Source organism: Lampris incognitus, chromosome 8, assembly GCF_029633865.1.
Source record: "Lampris incognitus isolate fLamInc1 chromosome 8, fLamInc1.hap2, whole genome shotgun sequence".
Taxonomy (NCBI): Eukaryota; Metazoa; Chordata; class Actinopteri; order Lampriformes; family Lampridae; genus Lampris; species Lampris incognitus.
The window spans coordinates 7415959-7438880 of NC_079218.1; the positions used below are offsets into that span (position 1 = coordinate 7415959).

The window sequence follows — 22922 nt, forward strand, 5'->3', positions numbered from 1 at the left end:
GGTTTGCCATCATTCTCCTTTACTGGTCTTTATAAAAGGCATGGAAGCCTACAGATAAACATTTGCAAGGTCATGAGTACTGTTGCAAGTCTTTATGTTTTTAGTCTTTATTCTGAGCAATGTCCAGTCTGGGGAGCCAAATATGCAATGTGAGAATTGAACAAAGAGAAGATAGACACCAAGATGTGATCTGGTGTGAAATCTGTGACTTAACACATTCACCATGTTTTGTTTCAAGAGTTTTTTGGTGCAGGGATTTCAGTTTTATAAAGTTCACCATGCTCTCTCGATTTATTTGTTGCAAAAATAAACCCTTTTGGTGATAATCAAAAGTGTACCCTGAGAAATGCTGTGGTTTTGCAGGAAAACTGCAACTTCGACGTGTTCTCCAACATGACAGATGGGTTTTAAAGAGTAAATGTCATTGTTTGAAATTGTCAGGGCCTTGCACTGGTTCAAGAAACAATTTCTTCACACGTATTGTCACTGCAAGGTGCAAAGTGGCTTACCTGACCAAGTGTGCCGATGGAAAGTGTATGAGAGTCTAATTCTAATACATCTAGCCGCTGAAGCACAAGTCAGGCATACTTTGTGCATAATATTTTTTTTGGTTTTTTTCTCCCTAATTGTACTTGGCCAATTACCCTATTTTCCAGCTGTCCCGGTCTCTGCTCCACCCCCTCCGCCGATCCGGGAGGGCTGCAGACTACCACGTCTCCTCCGATACATGTGGAGTCGCCAGCCGCTTCTTTTCACCTGACAGTGAGGAGTTTCGCCAGGGGGATGTAGCGCGTGGGAGGATCACGCTATTCCCCCCAGTTCCCCCCTCCCCTGAACAGGCTCCCTGACTGACCAGAGGAGGTGCTAGTGCAGCGACCAGGACACATACCCACATCCAGCTTCCCACCTGCAGCCATGGCCAATTGTGTCTGTAGGGATGCCCGACCAAGCTGGAGGTAACACGGGGATTCGAACAGGCGATACCTGTGTTGGTAAGCAACGAAATAGACTGCTACGCTACCAGGACACCCCCTTTGTGCATAATCTTAAATGCTGACATTGTATAGGTACCTCCATCTGGTAGGTTGGCCCAGTAGATGACCCTGAAGCCCAGCAGGTTCCCGTTGAGGGCCTCTTTAGGAGGCGTCAACCAGGAAAGGCTGATTACCTCCGGAGACGTGGCGGTGGCTTGAACATTCTCTGGAGGTCGACTGGGCACTAAAGGAGAAAATAATGGAAAGAAACCAGTGCAAACAATGAACAAATGGCATATCAGCACTGGAACTAATCACATATAGCAATACCCTCATTTTCCACTAGGCTGCGGTACATCCCAGCATTAGTTTCCGACTTGAAAACTTGACGTCAGCCTCTTTGAGTGCTGTATTTTATGAAGAAGTTTTTTTCTGTGGAGTTTTTCCACACTGAGGGTCTTAGGAAAGGGGGAGACGTACATCGCACAGAGGGAAATTGTGATTGTAAAGCCTGCTGGGACTAAATTGTGATTTAGGGTGACACAAATAAATCTGACTTGACCTGATAGCTCAACTTTTGCCCAGTATGGGTCCCTATGGGTGCCACCATGTTACAGAACAGCCATTTTTGTATGCTCTTTCACTACTCACCATCTTCCAGTGTGGTTGCAGCTACCTCTGTAGAGGAGGGCCCTGTCCCGGCACTGTTGCTGGCCTGCACCACCACGCCGTACTGGGTGAACTTCTTCAGGTTGTCCAACACGAGGCTTTCCGTGTTGTCCCCAGTCGTCTCCATGCTGATCACACTGAACTGGTAGTTACCCCCCGAGCTGTACTCCCTGTAGCCCACCTGGTAGCCACGGATGGCCCCGTTCTGCAGGTGCTTCTTGGGGGGCTGGCGGGTGCAGAGGCATGGGAGAGGTAACGTGAGATGATGCAAGATGAATGAGATGAAGTCGTTTGGAAAAACAGTGGGTGCCATTACAACTGCTGCCATACGAGGATATGATGGAAAAAATACGAGCTAAAAACAGATGCATGTAGAAAGACACACATGGCCACACACAGAGTACAGTATAGCTGCACACGTAGCCACAAATACACATACATAAGCCCAGTTATTTGTAGGCTGTAATGTCATATCAGCTTACCCTCCATGTGACTCGGATGCTCTGTGAGGAGAGGGCTTCCAGCTGCACCTCCTGAGGAGGTCCGTCAGGAGCTGAAATGAGAACATCAGCATGCACATTTAATACCCAAGCACCCTGAAAATCTCAACAGCTTGGTCAAATATTACCTTTGCAAGAAATGGTGTAAAGAAAATGTCAGTGGTCAAGTCTACATCTGGTCAGACAGACGTGAATCACTCTACCAAACACGATCATTACATTTATGGGTGCTGGTGGGGGGAGAGGAGCACTGCTCTTTGTGAAGTGAGGGGGAGGGAGGGAGAAGATGGGGGTAATTTGCAGAGAGTGGTGGTGGTGGTGGACGTGGGGGAGGGGCAGTCTCAGTCTATTGACCGCAGTGTGACATTTACTACTGGGGCCGCTAATTGAAAAGTTCTGCTTTTAGTGCAGGGTCAGCGTGTGTTCAATAATGCAACAGAGCCAACGGGGCTGATGTCACTGTGCTGTTAATGAATTGACTCCGTTGGCCCGAACCCACCCTGGCTTCTCCTCTTTCACTCACCGCCCTCACTCGTGTCCATCTGTTGTCACGCTCTCTGATTGTGTATCTCTGCTTTGTATCGTATATCACTGTCCTTCCCACACAGATCTGACGGACGGACTGCCAACCGGGTTGCCGCTGCATGATGCATTGGTGTCTGTTTGGTCTTTGTGTTGTTCTGTGTATACGTGCGGGTTTTATTTGTGCACATTAGGGTGAACAGGCAACCCGCTCTTAAGTTGCACTGCACAACACTGTCACCCTTTGTCTCATATCCCACTTAGAGATGCTGTCCCACATTTTGAAGCAAAATAATAATTACATTTATATAGCCCTTTTCTAGACACCCAATGCGCTTCACATTGAAGGGGGAAACTCACGCACGGCAGCCATTTTGCACCAGAACGCTCACCACACATCAGCTTGAGGTGGCGAGGGAGGAATCATTGGGCCAATTATATGGGGGGGGGGGGATGATTAGGTGGCCAGATGGAGAGAGCCAGGTTGGGAATTTTGCCAGGACAGTGGGGAACCCCCTACTCTTTGCGATAAGTGCCATGGGATCTCTAATGACCACAGTGAGGCAGGACCTCGGTTTAACGTCTCATCCGAAGGACGGCGTCTCCTACAGCAGTGTCCCCCGTCACTGCACTGGGATTTGATATTTGTTGTTTTTATTATACCAGAGGGAAGACTGTCCCCTACTGGCCCATCAGCACCACTTCCGGCAGCAACTTCGTTTCCCCAGGAGGTCTCCCATCCAAGTACTGGCCAAACCCATACCTCGTTAGCTTCCGTCATTCGGCAGAACCAGGGTACATGTCGGTATGGCTGCCGGCAAGATAATCAATGTACACATTCCTCCATTCAAACGTTAAACCATCAGTTTGGATTACCATCCAATAATAATCTGTCATACTCTGTTTAGATGTTTCCACTCTCACTTCGCATAGCATAAGTGGCATATTGTTGAAGACCACTCATCTCTTATTATTTGCCATTGGTCATGCCTATAGCGATTTATTTTCTAATCAGTTATTCATGGACATTATAGCTACATTACTGTGCACCGACAGTGGGCAGTTGTGTAAATGCAGGCGGGATGTAAATGTGCCTAATTAAGCCAAATGTGCACATTATAGAAGTTCTACACATTTTTGCTGTTGGCAGCCTATAAAGAGTGGACACTATAAATGTGGCCTGCATTGCTCTGCAAAATCTCGCTGTTCTTGCATAACCTCTGGTCGCCCTGGCTGCACCTGAGTGTTTTGCACACCCTGCGAAGTCGACTGGAAATCAAAAGTGATGGGGAGTATAAAAAAAACAACACAAAAACAAAACATCCTCAGTAATTCGTGTTTCACCTGCTTCGTCCGTAGTGATTGTGAGCTCGTTGCTGGCCTCGCTCTTGCCAATCAGGTTCTTGGCAAACATGCGGATGTTGTAAGTGGAGGATGGGTGCAGGTCTATGATGGTGGCCTGGTTGAGCTGGGGTGACACATCTTTGGTCTTTTGCGCTGTATCCCAAGAAGCTGTGGTGGGAGCCGGGGTTTTATTGAGGTTAGTAAGTCAGATGGCAGACGTCAAAGCCAGCTAAATGTGTTAGGACTCACTATATTGAATCACATACAATGGCGAAGGATAATTCATGTCCCAGAATCGAGGTATCGTGATGCGCACGATCTTGTGCAAGCTGCACTGGTGTTTAACCAGAGAACATATTCAAACCTTTATAATGCAGTGTTGAATCGTGCAATCAGTCCAACACATAAGCTTTGTTTTGCCGTACCTGATTTGTTCTTGCTCTCGATATCAAATCCTGTGATGGGGCTATTGCCATCAAAGCCCATGGTCCAGCGCAGGGCGATGGTCCTGTCCTTCACTTCTCTGATTTCCACCTCTGGGGGGTCAGGGGGCTCTTAAGTGGAGACAACATCTACATATTAGATTATTGCTCATCAACAGTATGAACGGATGCAAAACAAAAAAACATGCCATGTGTTTTTCAGACCGAGACAGAAGTTGTGCCTGGGATACCTTGAACTGTCAGCTGGATGATTCCTCGGTCTTCACCGAAAGAGTTAATGGCGTGGCAGGAAAAGAAGCCCGAGTCCTCCCTCACTGTGGGCATGATCTGATTGAGAAAACAACAAAGGCAGTTGTTCATTTATATCAGGGCTAAACAATTCAGAATCGACATCGCAGTATACCCATGCACAATAGTCACATATGTAAGACAAACTGGCCTCATCGATCACGTCGGGCTAAAATTCTTTGCTGCTCGATAGAAAACTTATTGTAAGAGCAAAATCCACTTTATAACTGCTCTTGAAGAACTGAGGTGCATCTGACAAATAATATTATTTAATGAACTCTTGTACAACTGCCTCCTAAAACCACCCTAGCCGTTGCCAATAGGATCAATTCTTTGCAAATTGAGCTTTGAAAGTTAAAAACTGCATATATCTGGTGAAATTACACAGCTCCTGTTTAGTCTCTAACATTAACATACACATCACATCCATCCATTATCCGAACCGCTTATCCTGCTCTCAGGGTCGCGGGGATGCTGGAGCCTATCCCAGAAGTCAAGGGGCGGCAGGTGGGGAGACACCCTGGACAGGCCACCAGACCATCACAGGGCACACACACACACACACACCTAGGGACACTTTAGTACAGCTGATTCACCTGACCTACATGTCTTTAGACTGTGGGAGGAAACCGGAGCACCCGGAGGAAACCCACACAGACACGGGGAGAACATACAAACTCCACACAGAGGACGACCCGGGACGACCCCCAAGGTTGGACTACCCCAGAGCTCGAACCCAGGACCTTCTTGCTGCGAGGCAACTGCGCTAACCACTGGGCCACCGTGCCGCCTATTACGATGATGATGATGATGATTATTATGCGGCAACGGCGGCGCAGTGGTAAGCGTGGTTACCTCACAGCAAGAAGGTCCTGGGTTTGAGCCCCGGGGTAGTCCAACCTTGGGGGTCATCCTGGGTTTCCTCCCACAGTCCAAAGACATGTAGGTCAGTGAATCGGCCATACTAAATTGCCCCTAGGTATAAGAGTGTGTGTGTGTGTGTGTGTGGGCCCTGTGTGTGTGGGCCCTGTGTGATGGACTGGTGGCCTGTCGATGGTGTCTACCCGCCTGCCGCCCAATGATTGCTGAGATAGGCTCCAGCATCCCCACGACCCTGACAGCAGGATAAGCAGTTCAGATAATGAATGGATGGGTTATTATTATTATCTTCATCAGGGCTTAAACTTAACTTTTGGACTCAACACCAAATGTGTAGAGTTGCCACTGCTCAGAGTTCATAATGTTTGTTTCTGGGTCAAAGACAAATCACCCACCACCCGACTGCCATTCAACATTAAATAACCTCGTTTTCTTCTTCTCCTGTCCTTTCTTTTCATTTTCATCCTGAATCTCAGCACCCTTCCCATTTCTTACACAGCTTTGCCGACTCAGCTAAGCTAAGTATGCTAAGCTAGCCAGCTAGGCATACATATCACAAATAACATCAATGTTGATTTCCCCCCCCCAATATCATTCAGCGTTAAAGGCCCAACCTGTGACGTGTTTGCTCATATGGAATTAAGGTACATTTAAATATATAATTGTGTTTGAGTTCTAAAATAAAATTAGCATTTTGTGTCCTTCTCAACCAACTGTAATTGAAAATACGGATGTTTTATTCCAGTTCTAACAAACCGTTTACAGCATCAGAAAACTTGCAAAAATTTGGATGTAGTTGTTGATTAGTGTTAGTTGTTGTGTTGCAGAGACCTGTCAATCAATTTGGGAGTGACAGCAGCTCTTTATATGTTGGTAGCGGGGCTACCCTATGCATGTGAATTAAGGATTGTGCCTTTAATGTCTACCAAAATATGTATAAAGAGTAAACAAACCAGAAATCTTCCAACAAGAAGCTATGGCACCCCCCCCCCCCCCCCGACCCCTAACGGCTGCAGTATGACAGATGTGCAGCTCTGGCCACCTACTTGCAGGGTGGAGATAACCTCGTCGGCCACCTCCTTGACGGTGACCACATAGCGGCTGGTCTCCGGGTTGATGATCCGCTCCTCCTTCTCCCAGCGCACCATGATGGGCTTCTCCCCGTGGGCCGTGCAGCTCATCTTCTTCTCCTCGCCCTGCGTGGCCAGCGTGGTGTTGGGGTAGGACGTGATCATGGCCGGGACTGGAGGGTGATGGATGAGATGGAAGAGAGGGTGAGAGAGGGTACTTTTTTGAAACCGATCTTGAAGACTCAGGTTTAAGTCACGGGTGCAGCGTTTGACCTGAACCAACATATAGTTCTTGTTCCGATGCAGTACGCGATAGATGTTATGGCAAAGATATGATCAACAAAAATGAAGGAGAAAAAAAAAGTAATTTAAATTCTGCAGCTTAAATGTCTCTTGGTAAAGGTTTTTTCCCTAAATAGGCTTTGATTAGCAGAATTTCCTCGATGTAATGTTTTACCTACATCCAAGCACATTCTCAAGCCAAAACATCATGAACATCTCTGAATATAGCGCTTGTTATATGTCGGCGTCTGGGTAGTGTGGCGGTCTATTCCGTTGCCTACCCACACGGGGATCGCCGGTTCGAATCCCCGTATTACCTCCGGCTTGGTCGGGCATCCCTACAGACACAATTGGCCGTGTCTGTGGGTGGGAAGCCGGATGTGGGTATGTGTCCTGGTCGCCGCACTAGCACCTCCTCTGATCAGTCAGGGGTGCCTCTTCAGGGGGGGAGGGGGGACTGGGGGGAATAGCGTGATCCTCCCACGCGCTACGTCCCCCCTGGTGAAACTCCTCACTGTCAGGTGAAAAGAAGCGGCTGGCGACTCAACATGTATGGGAGGAGGCATGTGGTAGTCTGCAGCCCTCCCCTGGATCGGCAGAGGGGGTGGAGCAGCGACCAGGATGGCTCGGAGAAGTGGGGTAATTGGCCGGATATAATTGGGGAGAAAAAAAGAGGGGGGGAGATAAAACGACACATGACTATTTATACAGTACAGACGGTGCATCCTCATGAGTTTGCCATCGACACTTTGTTGTTGGAATTTTCCCACTTTTTCTCTCCAATTGTATCCGTCCAATTGCCCCACTCTTCCGAGCCGTCCCGGTCGCTGCTCCAACCCCTCTGCCAATCCGGGGGAGGGCTGCAGACTACCACATGCCTCCTCCCATACATGTGGAGTCACCAGCCACTTCCTTTCACCTGACAGTGAAGAGTTTCGCCAGGGGGACTTAGCGCGTGGGAGGATCACGCTATTCCCCCCAGTTCCTCCGAACAAGCACCTCGACCGACCAGAGGAGGCGCTAGTGCACTGACCAGGACACAGACCCACATCCGGCTTCCCACTCAAAGACATGGCCAAATGTGTCTGTAGGGATGCCAGACCAAGCCGGCGGTAACACGGGGATTCAAACCGGCGATCCCCGTGTTGGTAGGCAACGGAATAGACCGACACCCCGACACCCCGACACTTTGTTGTTTTTGATACAAAGCTGTGGGATTGCCAGAAACGTTCCAATTCACCCAGTTATTATAAAACCAGTTGCAGGTGTTGCATTTGTACCTTGGCTAACATGTATTATAAACCGTTAAATGTAAAATATTTCTTTTTGACAACTCATTTACATCTTATTGACCATGACACGTTTTTAAATGCATAGACAACACACTACAACATGCAAGAAGTGACTGACACTCTACCGAGTTTCATAATAAGCACCACAAAGTAGCTCCACGTAGCTTTTTTTTTTTTTTGGTAAATATAATTGTTTGCAGACGACAACATGCAGCTACAGACTGTCTCGCATCTGGGGACCGTATCGGTACGACGCAGCTTTGCCAACGCTCTCAAGACGCCACACTGAAAACACACTTATGACATGCTCGCCTCATTACACACACAGCAAAGTGTATAACAACCCTCTGCTCCCAGACGCACACAGATCCATACCCAGCACGCGCACAAACAAGTGCATGCACACACACAATCTCTCTCTCCCTCTTCCACACACCCACACACACAGACACACACATGCACACACAAAGTACACAAAGCGTGACTTTGGTGATGTGATGCAAAGTGTCAGGCAAGAGGTTGCAAACATTTAAGCCTCATCTCTTATTTACTCTCCAGCCATTTGGCGCCCGGCGATGAAAAAGAGCGCTGATTTATTTTGCATGACAAGTATGAATTTTTAGTGAGGACACATTTGGAAAAGTGAGGGGGGGGGGAAATAACCACTCGAGCCCGACGTAAACGTTATCGTTTTGGAGCAAAAAGCTCCTCTCGTTTTGCCTTGTAAGTGGCCCGGAGGTGGCTCAGAGGGATGTTGTTGACACTCCGGGCGGGCGACTTTAGCAGGTGACGGAAACCACGGTAGGTGACGAGTCATAGACAGCCAAACCCATTAAAAGTGTGTACCGTACACAAGATGCACACCGGGGGGGGGGACCGGGAGCGTTTCAGCATCCCGGCTCTGCGGTGGAAGCACACTCCTGTCTGGCAGTGGTTAGCATTAGCATGTTTGGCTAACACTCGTTCAGCTGGTTTTAAAGTTACTGTAAAACCGGAATAACCCGCCGTTCTTGCGACCCGCTCGTCATGTGGCTCGGAGGTTCGAATCCCAGACTCGCCGTAACCGCTCACGGCCAGAGCGTCCACGGGGTCAGGCATTCGTTAGGCCACCCTTAGCCGAGGGATAGTGGGTGTAGTGTTCGGGGACTCGTCGTTCTCCAGCGACCCCTTTGGCCCATCCGGGCGCCTGCAGCCAAGCAACCGAAAGCGTTCTCCCTACGCCTCCTTCGCGGCCTGAAGGTGATGCGATCCATGCGAGGAGGCTTCAGCGTGTAAACTAGCGAGAGCAGCCGACACGAGTTTGAAGGAAGCTGGTGTTACGACTATCTCCTTCCTGTGGAAACGTGAGCCAGGGGAGTTACTTGACAAGAGTTCCGGCCACATGCCACTGGGATAATCGGGTGGGATAAAGGGGAAAAACTAGAAATACATTTATTTTTTAAAAAAAAGTTACTGTAAAACAGCTTCATTGATATTGTACTCAAAAAAATGAAGTGGTATGAGTGAAATAAAAGAGGGAAATGTGATGCTAAAGTGGTTCAACACAGCTCTATCATAACCCCAAACCCCTCAAGTGCGTCTGAATAAATCAGCGTTTCGTTTTATAAATCAGGTTTATTAGAAGCTGCTTAGCAACAGATGTGCGGAACTACTCGACATAACAGCTTTAAATAAATCCAGTATTTTAGTTTTTTGAGTGTACGGTATCGATGAAACCCGTTTAACGGTAACTTTAAAACAAACTGAACGAGTGCTAGCTAAATGTGCGTACTTCCGCTGCTGAAACGCCCCCGATAACGAACTGAAATAAAAACAAGTACAACGCTTTCCCAAAAAATTAGGCTTCATCACGGCACCAGATGTAAGAAAAAGAGCACTGAAAACAAACAAACAAACAGATACACAAAGAGAAACAGCAAAAACTCAGTTCAAGTATGTTTTACATTATTTTGGGAGGGTATGTATATACATACTTGCTGAATATGGAGCTGCCAGGGAAGAGGAGAAGAGGAAGGCCAAAGAGGAGGTTTATGGATGTGGTGAGGGAGGACATGCAGGTGGCTGGTGTGACAGAGGAAGACGCAGAGGACAGGAAGAGATGGAAACGGATGATCCACTGTGGCGACCCCTAACGGCAGCAGCCGAAAGTAGTGTAGTAGATGTATATACATACTAGAGCCTACAATTGCAGTTTTATTCACATTCACATCTAGAAAGGCCAGACTAAAGGACGCTTGCTGAGGAGATGTATACATGTTAAAAAAAAACTTAACAAGAAGCCATTATGAATGAAGTGTTGTGTACATGGTGTTCCTTGCCCCATTCATCGACGTCGATATCTCACCAGTCTCAGTCGGACCAGTTCATTCATGTGGATTCATATGGACTTGTTTCCCTGACCAGCAAAATGATGACCCCCCCCCATACCTTCACACACGTTGTTGTGATACCGTCACACACATGTTTGTGATTCATTTCTGCGTTTCTTTTTCTGTGTGGCTGGGACAGGCTCCAGCATCCCCGCGACCCTGACAGCAGGATAAGCGGTTTGGATAACGGATGGACGGATTTTTCCCCGTTTTTCTCCCTGATTGTACCTGGCCAATTACCCCCACTCTTCCGAGCCGTCCTGGTTGCTGCTCCGCCCCCTCTGCCGATCCAGGGAGGGCTGCAGACTACCACATGTGGAGTCACCGACCGCCGCTTCTTTTCACCTGACAGTGAGGAGTTTCCCCAGGGGGACGTAGCGCACGGGAGGATCACGCTATTCCCCCCAGTTCCCCCTCCCCCCAAAACAGGCACCCCCGACCGATCAGAGGAGGCGCTAGTGCGGCGACCAGGACCCATACCCACATCCGGCTTCCCACCCGCAGACACGCCCAATTGTGTCTGTAGGGACGTCCGACCAAGCCGGAGGTAACACGGGGATTCGAACCGGCGATCCCTGTGTTGGTAGGCAACGGAATAGACCGCCATGCTACCCGGACACTCCAGATATACCCACGTGGTTAAATGAATCATTAATTGATTGTGTACAGTAACATTCATTCACATTAAAGATAGGCAAGTTTGCATTTACATGCACTAACATGTATGCTGTGCATGGGTGCGTTCGCACACACACACACACACCACACACCACACACACACACACACACACACAGGGCTCCTAATGAGTGAGCAGTGAGATGGACGTGTGTGTCAGTGTGTGGAGCTTTTTGCTGTGACTGTCATGGAAATATTGTGTATTTTTACTTTAACAGGATGAGGATGACGGTCCATTGTTATGTAAGGAACTAACAGTAGGGAAAATAAATCAAGAAGAGAATCAAATGAAAAAAAATACTGAAACAATCATGTGGTCAAACATTATATAGTCACTTTAATGACGACAGGGTTGATACTGAAGGTTGTGCGAAGAAAGGAGGTTGTCCACGTGGTGTTTAGTGCATATTATTGTGATGTGGGGTGTTTTTTTTTTTCTTCAGATGGAGGTGAGGAGAGCCTTGTTCCTACACAACAACCCAGAGGGCAGTGATGATACACCTAAGCCTGCAGGGGATTGTGGGGGATATGCTGGCTGCTGATAGCCTACTCCCATGAGACAAAGGCACTCCCTCAACAGCCCCCGTCCAATCCCCCCCCCCAACCCCTTCCCAGGCTCCCTTTCACCTGGCCAGGTTACCATGCCAACCAGCGTTGGACAGTCTCCCCTCTCTCCACCTCTCTTAAGCACCCCACCCCACCCCCACCCACCGACCCCTCCTCTCCCTTTCCTCCCTCCTCTCCCTACAAGCGCTGTGTGTGCTCTTAGAAAAGGGGCCATTTCTAGTAGCCAGGAATAGAACGTGGACCTGCCATTGATTTTCACCGGAGTATGATGATTACACAATCACCCCCGAATGTCGCAATGCAGAGTGAAAAATAACAAAGAGGGAAACGTTGCAAAATGTCTTCGATGCTAGGCGTTACTGAGGTGGAAAGCAACACACAAACACACACACACGCACACTCCTGCACAGATGTATGCATGCATGTATGTATGAATGTGTGTGTGTGTGTGTGTGTGTGTGTATGTGGTTGTACCTGTGTAACCATGTCTAAGTGAATGGAGGTATATATGTATACAACCATCCATCCATTATCTGGGCCGCTCATCGGGATCAGTCGACAGCCTCTCGGATGCTGGAGCCTATCCCAGCAGTCATTGGGCGGCAGGTGGGGAGACACCCTGGCCAGGCTGCCAGTCCATCACAAGGGCCGACACACACACACACACACACACACACACATTCATACCTAGGGGCAATTTTAGTATGTCCGAGTCACCTGACCTACATGAGTCACCTGACCTACATGAGCACCCGGAGGAAACCCATGCAGACATGGGGAGAACATGCAAACTCCGCAAAGAGGACGACCCGGGACGACCCACCAAGGTTGGACTACCCCGGGGCTCGAACCCAGGACCATCTTGCCGTGAGGCGACCGCGCTAACCACTGCGCCACCGTGCCGCCTGTATGTATAGGTGTATGAGTGTAAATATGTATGACGGTGGACTTGTACACCTGTGTGACGAGCTTATATTTTGATAACCGGCTGTGGCGACAAATTTCCTCGAGCAGGACGATAACTTATCTCCATATCTAAACTTCAGTCAGATGTACGCATCAGCTGTCATGCGAGTATGTTATGACTAACAGATATAATCGGTACAACGGATGAAACAACGCGCCAATACTGGAGCTCACGCATCTACCCACAAAAGGATGTGCATTACACTGTATTACCCTTCTGAACTCCACCGTCTCTCTGAAGAGCTAGCTGAGGTGTACTCAGTGGGTTTAATACGGTGGGTCTCGGCCCCAAAATGGGTGGTGGGATGTTCACAGTATGGACATTTTGTTTGGAGACAGAAAAGGGGGCACATCTATTTTCTTTTTTGAGATCCAATATGGCCGGGCGGCCTGTCCGGGGTGTCTCCCCGCCTGCTGCCCCAATGCCTGCTGGGATAGGCTCCAGCGTCCCCACGACCCTGAGAGCAGGATAAGCGGTTTGGGTAATGGATGGATGGATATCTGGTTTTCAAATAAAAAGAAACGAGAAATAATTTATTTCCATCCTCTCTGAGTCAATAAAAACAATGCAATGACTCATCTGTATTCCAAAATATCACTAAAATCATACATAATGTTGGCGTGCCTCGTCGGTTCCATTTGATCATTGGTAGGCCATGACTGAAGACTGAAAAGGGGAATACTGTGTTCATGAATAATATAGAGAATATAGTTAATTATCTCAGCTTTTCTGGACAGGCGTGAGAATATATTGCTTATTTTATTGCAGAAAATATTTGATGGGTCACACATGGGTCACACAAAAAGTTTGGGAATACCTGATTTAGTCAACAGAGCACATTAGCTAACTATAAGTAATTATTTACTTGTTTGTTGGCTTGTTTATTTAAATTTTCCACACTTTTTTCTCCCCAATTGTATCCGGCCAATTACCCCGCTCTCCAAGCCGTCCCGGTCGCTGCTCCACCCCCTCTGCCGATCCGGGGAGGGCTGCAGACTACCACATGTCTCCTCCCATACATGTGGAGTCACCAGCCGCTTCTTTTCACCTGACAGTGAGGAGTTTCACCAGGGGGGACGTAGCGCGTGGGAGGATCACGCTATTCCCCCCCTCCTCCCCCGAACAGGTGCCCCGACCGACCAGAGGAGGCGCTAGCGCAGCGACCAGGACACATACCCACATCCGGCCTCCCACCCGCAGACACGACCAATTGTGTCTGTAGGGATGCCCGACCAAGCCGGTGGTAACACGGGGATTCGAACCGGCGATCCCCGTGTTGGTAGGTAACGGACTAGACCGCTACGCTACCCGGATGCCCACTTTGATTTATTTTAACGTTAAAATAGTTCGTTATCGTTATGTCCAATGAATCCTTATGGCTATCAAATTGGGAATAAAACTTCTAGTCTCACGGTGATGGAGCATATGATGGAGCACCGGGATGCCAGCCTACATTCAGCCCACAGTGGGTCACCGGCTGCCCAGCAGGGCCAATGTAGGCCACAGGGCCTCGGGGGGAGACACAGGGGTCAGATGAGAGATGAGCGATGAGCTAGGATCTCCATAGCTGCCTGCCCTGAGGCGCACAGCAAGTGGGCAATGGGGGAAGAGACGGTCTGGAGGTGCAGCGAGGTGGGGTGGGGGTGGCGGGATGCAACGGTGGCACAAAGATGACTGGTTCACTGGCCCTGCTTGCAGTCTACTGAAATAATTCCCTTAGCTGCACAATTGGCTTGGACATGGAGCATGAGATGCGCTGCATGCCGGTGGAGCGGGCAGACCTCCACGGTGAGCCGGGAGGAAGGTGGACGCAGACGGGCGAACCGAGATGAAAGAAGTAAAGGACGGAGAAGGAGGATGGGATTTCCTCTCGTCGTCTGAAGGGTGTTGTTATTGGGAGGCTGCTCGAAAGCCACGCTGGAATACCATTTTCCTTCAATTAAGCCTCATTATGTGCTCGGCTCTCATCGCTCCGACTGGCGACACGATGATGCCTAACGAAGTTGATTGGTCTTAATTGGGCGCTGATAAACACCGAGAGGCTGTCGACTGATCCCGATAGCGTCTACCACGGCTCGCTAATGAACTGGCTCGATTGCATCTGGTTTGGATGTAGAGATCTGCTTTACTGAAAATGGGTAACACCCCCCCCCCGCCCCCATCTGCAAGCAATATCAAGAAGACTACAAAAGTTGAGTGCTCATCTTGTGAACAGCTTTAGTTTACATATAAAGATAAAATAAAAAATAATTACGTCATAAATGTGAACGTCCACACATAAATACATATTTGTGACCATGCACACAAACACACACACATACAGAGAGAGAGAGAGAGAGAGTGTGTAACTCTGGTTTTACGGTGTGTGCAAGCGGTTTCTAGTGGCCGCCTGTGCTGTGGCGGTGCTCACATGATGCATGGCGTGTTATGACAAGGCATTAGCCTATGCACAGACACCGATAACAATGAAAGTGCCAAGCCAGGACATCACAATAGCTGCAATTCATTTCCCCAGGAGTCCGACACAAAAACCAAGCAGAATGGGGCATATCTAAACCCCTGCATTAACTACCCCTGCTCATTATTCTCCCCATAATGGCTGCACTGAGGCTACGCTTGTACATTACGCCTCTGAATTAAAGTGGCTTTTATTGTGTGTGTGTGTGTGTGTGCAGGTACTCATGTATATGTGAACACGCTACATTCCTAACCTGCGTCTGCACTACTCAATCTCTCTGCCGGTCCGTCTATCTGTTATGCGTGCCGATAAATAAAGCAATAGCCAATAACACGCGGTGAAGATGAACGATGAAGATCACGCCACCCATCACGTGAGCGCTTTCAGCATGCGTCAGCTCGTGTGCCTCTCTAATTGGCTCCTAAGCCTCTTAAGTAGCTGCCACCGCTCAAGTGGTCCGGGCTGGCCTGGATAAACAACCAGCAGCTCGGGGCCGTCCTCGGGATTACAGTACGGCCTTTTACAAGACGTTACACAAGCAACGCCGGCACCGTGCTGCGGCACGCCAGCTCGGGAACAGTTCTGCACTGTGCATTCTGTAACACGACCCCTGTCACGCATGGGGAGACGCTGCCACGGCTAATGAACTCTGTCACACAAGGCTGTGCGCACACACACGCACACGCGCATGCACACTCAGGATGGTTGTTGTTGCGACGTGGGGGCTCCAAGGGCTCTCAGGGAGGTTCAGGTTACGACAGAGAGAGAGAGAGAGAGAGGAGATGCAACGCCGGACAACACGACGATAACAACAACAACCTGCCACTTCAGGAGCTGAGCTTACACCTGAGGGAGTCCTCACACACACAACCACTCTCCCTCTGCAATAACACCAAGATACACACACAGGCACAGGTGCTGCACGCACACGCACAAACAGAAAGAAAGAGGCAACACACAAACACACATGTACAGTGAAACTGTAAGTGTACTCAGTGGTGGAAGACGTATTCAGAACATTTACTTAAGTAAAAGTAGCAATACCACAGTGTAAAAATACTTTGTTACAAGTAAAAGTCCTGCATTCAGAATCATACTTAAGTAAAAGTACAAAAGTATTAGCGTCAAAACATACTTAAAGTAGCAAAAGTAAAAGTACTCATTATGCAGAATGGCCCATTTCAGAATCATATATCATATTATTGGACTATAATTATTGATGCAATAACGTGTCCATCACATTAATGTTGCAACTGGTAAATGTGGCACTACTTACAATTACTTTATATACTGCTGGGTAGTTTAGCCTATAAAAATACATCATTATTAGTTGGTTCATAATTGTATTAATAATCTAAATCTGCCAAGTAACTAGTAACTAAAGTTGTCAAATGTAGTGGAGTTAAAAAGTACCATATTCTCCTCTGAAATGTAGTGGAGTAAAAGTATAAAGTACCATAAAATGGAAATACTCAAGTAAAGTACAATTATCTCAAAATTGTACGTAAGTACAGTAGTTGAGTAAATGTACATAGTTACATTCCACCACTGAGTGTACTACACAACACATTACTGTGGGACATGGGACCCAGCCTGTTACTGTAAAGGACACGGCGGCTCAGTCGATGGTTGATTTTCTCTTAGTCTCGAGGAATAAGCCCAACTATTTCAGATCAGCATAACTGATGAACAGCACTCAGATGGCCCGGGTCAATGCTGAGAAAGCTGACGCCTCTGCATGCATGTGCAGCCTCTGCATGCATGTGCAGCCTCTGCATGCACGTGCAGCTTCTGCATGCACGTGCAGCCATGTTTGTTTGTAAGCAACGTTACTGCATGAGACCAACAGACAGTCTTTTAATGATTTTGGGACAAAATTTGGATATTGTGATACACAATTTGGTCCTCTAAATGAACGGTAATGAGAATCTATTTCCTCACATTATTCACAAAATGAGACCTGAAATATTTGAAGGACTGTTACTTGAAAGCTAGTTTTGGTTTGATATTATACTTTCCACAAGGCTCAGCGTTTTCGGTTTTTATTTTTCAAAGCCATCCACATGCCGAATATCGCCAAAAGAGGACACTGTTACATAACCTCACACGAACAGGAACAACTTTTGGATCTGTGGAAACATAAAATGCGGTTGAAAATCAGTTTAAAACGATCTGCTCCTTCTAAAAAATCTGGGTATTTTTCGGTGAAAATCGGTAAAAACCTGAAACGCTGAGCCTTGACTACATTACCGCACAGTTCGGTGTGCCGCACCTCAGCTGGACTCTTGTACACATGTGAGTAAGCCGGGTGGGGCTACCCTACCTTGAAAACTAGGCTTCCAGTGTGGGGAAGATGGCAGTGCGAACTCACGTTTGCAGCGCCTCACCCAGTACCGACCACGCGATGTCTTTGTCCACGTCTACATCTAAGTTTGTGTCATCGTGTGAAGTTTTTATTTTGATTGTAGATTTTTTTTTTCTCGTTTAACGGCTGGGAGAGCTGGCGTTGGATCGGCTGAGGGAACCCGGTCTGCTGCGTCCGGTGGGCCCAAGGACCACGGCCCCTGCCCGGACCTGCGATGGAGACGAAACACCGAGGGCGGTCTGACAGGATGCGGATGCGGGGCAGGCTAAGCTAACTGCTAGCCCATGCAGACCGGCGGTTCCGACAGCCATCCTGGCTGGCAGGCTGTTCTCTCTGTTTTTGTATGTTTTTAGTGGTGTCGTTTTGGGAAATTTCAGATACGTGTTTTTATCTTTTGTGTCGCACTGCTGTAGGCCAGGAGAGACGAAATTTCGTTTCTTTTGTGTACACAAGTACATGAGCGAAATGACAATAAATTGTTCCTAATTCCTGACTGATGAGAGTCCACTCATCCATCCATTATCTGAACCGCTCATCCTGCTCTCAGGGTTGCGGGGATGCTGGAGTCTATCCCGACAGTCATTGGGCGGCAGGCGGGGAGACACCCTGGACAGGCCGCCAGGCCATCACACAGGGCCCACACACACACACACACACACACACCTAGGGGCGATTTAGTACAGCCGATTCACCTGACCTCCATGTCTTTGGACTGTGGGAGGAAACCGGAGCCCCCACAGGAAACCCACACAGACACGGGGAGAACATGCAAACTCCACACAGAGGACGACCCGGGACGACCCCCAAGGTTGGACTACCCCGGGGCTCGAACCCAGGACATTCTTGCTGCGAGGCGACCGCGCTAACCACTATGCCACCGTGACGAGAGTCATATGCACAAAAGCACCCGTCTGAAATCGAGCACACATGTGAGTGGACACAAACACACACATATACATGCACAAGCACACACACATTTACAATCACCAACAAGCACAAATGCACAAACATAAACTAGCGGAGCTGCACATCTTCTTCCAGTTAAATCCACCGTCTCTATGAATGTAGTGGCGTCCATGACACCGGCTTCTGTGCCTCAGTTCAGAGGTGACACAGAAAAACCCCCACATAATTATTGAATAAATAGTTCATGTAGACTGCACATCCTCATTTTCAATCTCTTTCTCTGCTAGACACGTCCATCTCTGCTGCCTGTAATTAAAAAAAAAATTGCCTCTCTACCTGTAGAGGGCAGTATTCCTACTAAAACGAGAATATCATTTTCAAAAAAATACCCGGTGATATAAGCGTCTGGTGAGACGACATCTAGACATCAGCTGTGATGAATTAATGACAACCCGACCCGAACAAGCAACGTGATAGGGGGAGAAAATAAAACCCGTCCCTCCAGCCCATCTCTGAGAGAACCGCTGTCGGACATGCACACGACCCTTCACACATTCTATATCGCCAATATGAACTTTGACCTTCAGGTAGATGTAACAGACCCAGTCAATGTGAAAACATCCGCTTTAAGCTTTCTTGCCTCCCAACTTCTGTAACACTACTGAAGACAAAACCGGTTCAGTCCTTACTTGTGGAAACGTCTCATCAGAAAGTACTGCCGCTTACAGTTCTACGCACTAGGAAATATAGTTTCCATCCATCCATCCAGTCACTATCCAAACCGCTTATCCCACTCTCAGGGTCGCGGGGATGCTGCAGCGTATCCCAGCAGTCATTGGGCGGCAGGCGGGCAGACACCATGGACAGGCTGCCAGGCCATCACACAGGGTCCACACACACTGGCATTATGTTTACTATCAAATGACCGCAGACACTACTCGTTGTAATACGACAGTAAAGACGACATTCAGTAAGCAACTCGTGTTGCCTGAACAGATCTATATGAGCTATCTATCTTATCGAAGCCGTTTCCTCGTATAGTGTACGTGCAGCTCAGGGAGACATCATACGCCCGAGTTTTTCAGCACATGCAAAAGACAGTAAGAGGGGAGGAGGGGGGGGGGCAACAGTCCATCTTATTTATTGTTTTGGAAATGTAATTTTATGGTTTTTATTTCACTACTCATTCTCATACTTATGTAGGTTTAACTTGATCTCACAAGGTGTGTGCAATATTAACATATCTTCTTTTTATTTTCGTTGCAATTTATTAATTATTGTGTCTTTGACATACCACTCTATTGTTTTATTGGTTATGTATTGTCTTATCATTATGCATCTAGCTTACTGCACATGAGGATTATAAATAAGCCGGATGGTCACATGACGTCTCCCCATCTGAAGATCTGGAAGAAGTCAGGCCACTAGAAATGCTTTGTGCACATTAATGTGTATTTGTGATGAGCGCAGGCGAGCATACTGTCAGCGGCTATCACATCAGTGTTAATCTGAACACAGCGGAAGAGCCAACTAGCATTGCACAAGCAACGCCGGGGCAGGAGGGAGAGGACGCATGGATACAGACCGGAGGGTACTGCTGTATCGAACAGCATCTGAAATACCCAACATGCAAGTAAGCACGCAGGCAGAGGGCAGAAGTCAGCATCTATGATTAAATGAAGACAACACGGAGGAAGGACGAGGACGACTAAACAAGATGGGGGGGGGGGGTGCAGACGTAGGATGGAGAGATGAAGGAGAGTGGACACGGGTAACCCATTCCTTCCCTTCTGCACTCGTCTCTCTCCTCCTCCACCCCCCCCACCTTATCGTTCACATCTCTTTTCCACATGGCAGCCCCCGCCCGCATGGAGAACCCCAGGCTTAATGGAGGGGAGCTAAGTCCTGGTCACCCAGCGGATAAACGCTGCTCTTCCTCCACGAGGTGTGTTGGTGGCGGTGGCGGTGTGCATTACTGCTGCGGAGCTCGCTCAGGCAGAAAACATGCAGCAGGCACCTGGCTTGTGGCCGGACTGCCACAGACGGAGCAGCCCCTGTTTTAAACTGGAGGCAGCCCCCCGACCTTTAACCTTACAAGCTGCGCCGCACGATAATTTGGACAATGGAGACCGAGGCTGGCCAGTGCATCCGCGAACCTCACATCAGATCGGTCAAAGGGATTTTTTTTTTTAGAGAGCCGCACTCGTGATTAAATACCCCCTTCAGTGCAAAATCCATAAAATCCCACCGCCTCCACAGACCACTACAAAATGGCCACCGTGAGCACACCATGTGGTCTGCAGTCACTAATGGATTAGAGAAGCACAAATATCTGGATGTGTTTTCACGACACCGGGAAACAAAAAACTCGACACACTTCGAATGACAAATCTCATAGGTGTGCCAGCGTGGTTTCTTTAATCCTGCTGAACGTCGTGTTCATTATTTGCATGAACATGCATATTCATTTTTGGCCAGTCGCACTTCCACTGGTGCTAAATCACTAGATTGTGTAGTCTCAGATGAGCTGTAACAGATACACCTGTTCAAACTCTCCTAGAAACAAGTTAAACTAGGTTCTGTGCATAAATGTGATGTCACAGGCCTAACATATATTGTAGACGTGTGGTGTGGAACAAAGCGGTTTGAGCCTGGTGTGTATGCTAGACAGGCTCCCTCTGCGATGTGAGGCCTGTAATGTCACACTCTAGAAAATAAAACCTGACTTAACTCAGTACCGAGAACAGCTTAATTCACATACATGAAGCAGAACAGGTCTGACACTGTATAATTCCCCCCCCCTCCCCCTTTTTCTCCCCTGTTGTTTCCAGCCAATCACCCCACTCTTCCGAGCTGTCCCGGTCGCTGCTCCACCCCCTCTGCCGATCCGGGGAGGGCTGCAGACTACCACAAGCCTCCTCCCATACACGTGGAGTCGCCAGCTGCTTTTTTTCACCTGACAGTGAGGAGTTTTGCCAGGGGGACGTAGTGCGTGGGAGGATCACGCTATCCCCCCGCCCGAACAGGCTCCCCGACTGACCAGAGGAGGCGCTAGTGCAGCGACCAGGACACGTACCCACATCCGGCTTCCCACCTGCAGACACGGCCAATTGTGTCTGTAGGGACGCCCGACCAAGCCGGCGGTAACACGGGGGGGGGGGTTTGAACCGGCGATCCCTGTGTTGGTAGGCAACGGAATAGACCGCTATGCTACCCGGATGCCCAAGACTATATAATCTAACAATATAAGCGATCTGAATGTGAGAGGCTAGAATGATTATGCTTGAATATGATAAATAACTTGGGTGCATCTCCCAGATGTACAGTGTTTGGGAATATAGCCTTATTTTCAGACTGATGATGTGTTTGTATTCATACAATGAGTTTTTAGACCAGTAACATTTTCTTATCCTGTGGTGTACCAGGCCCTGTCATGGACTGGCGGCCCATCCAGGATGTCCCCCCCACCTACCACCAAATGACTGCTGGGATAGGCTCCAGCATCCCGCGACCCCAGTTGGGATGAGCGGGTTGGATAATGGATGGATGGATGATGAATAAACACACTTCCACGTGAGTTTTGTGATGCAAATAACGGTGAGAACGCAGGACTCACTTTTGACGTTGAGGTACATGGACTTGCTGACGTCGGCCCCGACGTCGTTGCTCACTCGACACAGGTAGAAGCCGCTGTCTTCTTCCAAAACGTGTTTTATGAGCAGAGATCCGTTGACCAGCACCTCGATACGAAAGCCTGAGTTGAGGGCGATGGGCTGAAACTGAGGCACTCCCGCACCTGTGTGAAAAAGACATCATGGATATCTATGATACTGGTGCACATACATCAGTACTGTGTCATGGGCGAGAGAGAGAGAGAGAGAGAGAGAGAGAGAGAGAGAGAGAGAGAGAGAGAGAGAGAGAGAGAGAGAGAGAGAGACAGAGAGAGACAGAGAGAGAGAGAGAGGCTGTGTTACCGACAAAGATGATGGAGAGATGGGTGACCATGTCAGTGTTCTCCAGAAACACAAGATGGGATAATGAAAGTCTAGCTTTTCTAACATTTCAACTATTCCCTTCTTTCACGGCAGAACAAAGCTCTCGCTTTCGCGCCGCTTCTCATCTGGCAGCGGTGTTTGGACTCGCGGAGGTGTTGTGTTCCGCATTCAACCTCAAGGCTGTGGACACAATGTTTTGTTGTATTGGCATTCACCGCTGAACGATCTGCCGTGGAAAACAAGCTCGCCGTAGGACAAGAAAATTTTATTTTGCAATTCAACAAGATACACAAGAGGGAAGACCAACACGTCTCTGCAGTGGAGTGGAGTGATGTGTGTTTGAGAGCAGTGTGTGT

General features: G+C 48.4%; 1 protein-coding gene across 1 annotated transcript in view; it reads right to left on the bottom strand.

The window, feature by feature from the left end:
* Positions 1-22922, bottom strand: part of dscama (Down syndrome cell adhesion molecule a) — a 133132-nt gene that overhangs the window by 22523 nt on the left and 87687 nt on the right. The window contains exons 11-18 of the mRNA XM_056285201.1: positions 22188-22367; positions 6666-6862; positions 4683-4779; positions 4435-4563; positions 4010-4177; positions 2126-2196; positions 1626-1869; positions 1072-1218 (exon numbers count right to left, since the gene is read on the bottom strand). Coding sequence (XP_056141176.1) covers positions 1072-1218; positions 1626-1869; positions 2126-2196; positions 4010-4177; positions 4435-4563; positions 4683-4779; positions 6666-6862; positions 22188-22367 — 1233 coding nt within the window. The remainder of the gene's footprint in view (positions 1-1071; positions 1219-1625; positions 1870-2125; positions 2197-4009; positions 4178-4434; positions 4564-4682; positions 4780-6665; positions 6863-22187; positions 22368-22922) is intronic.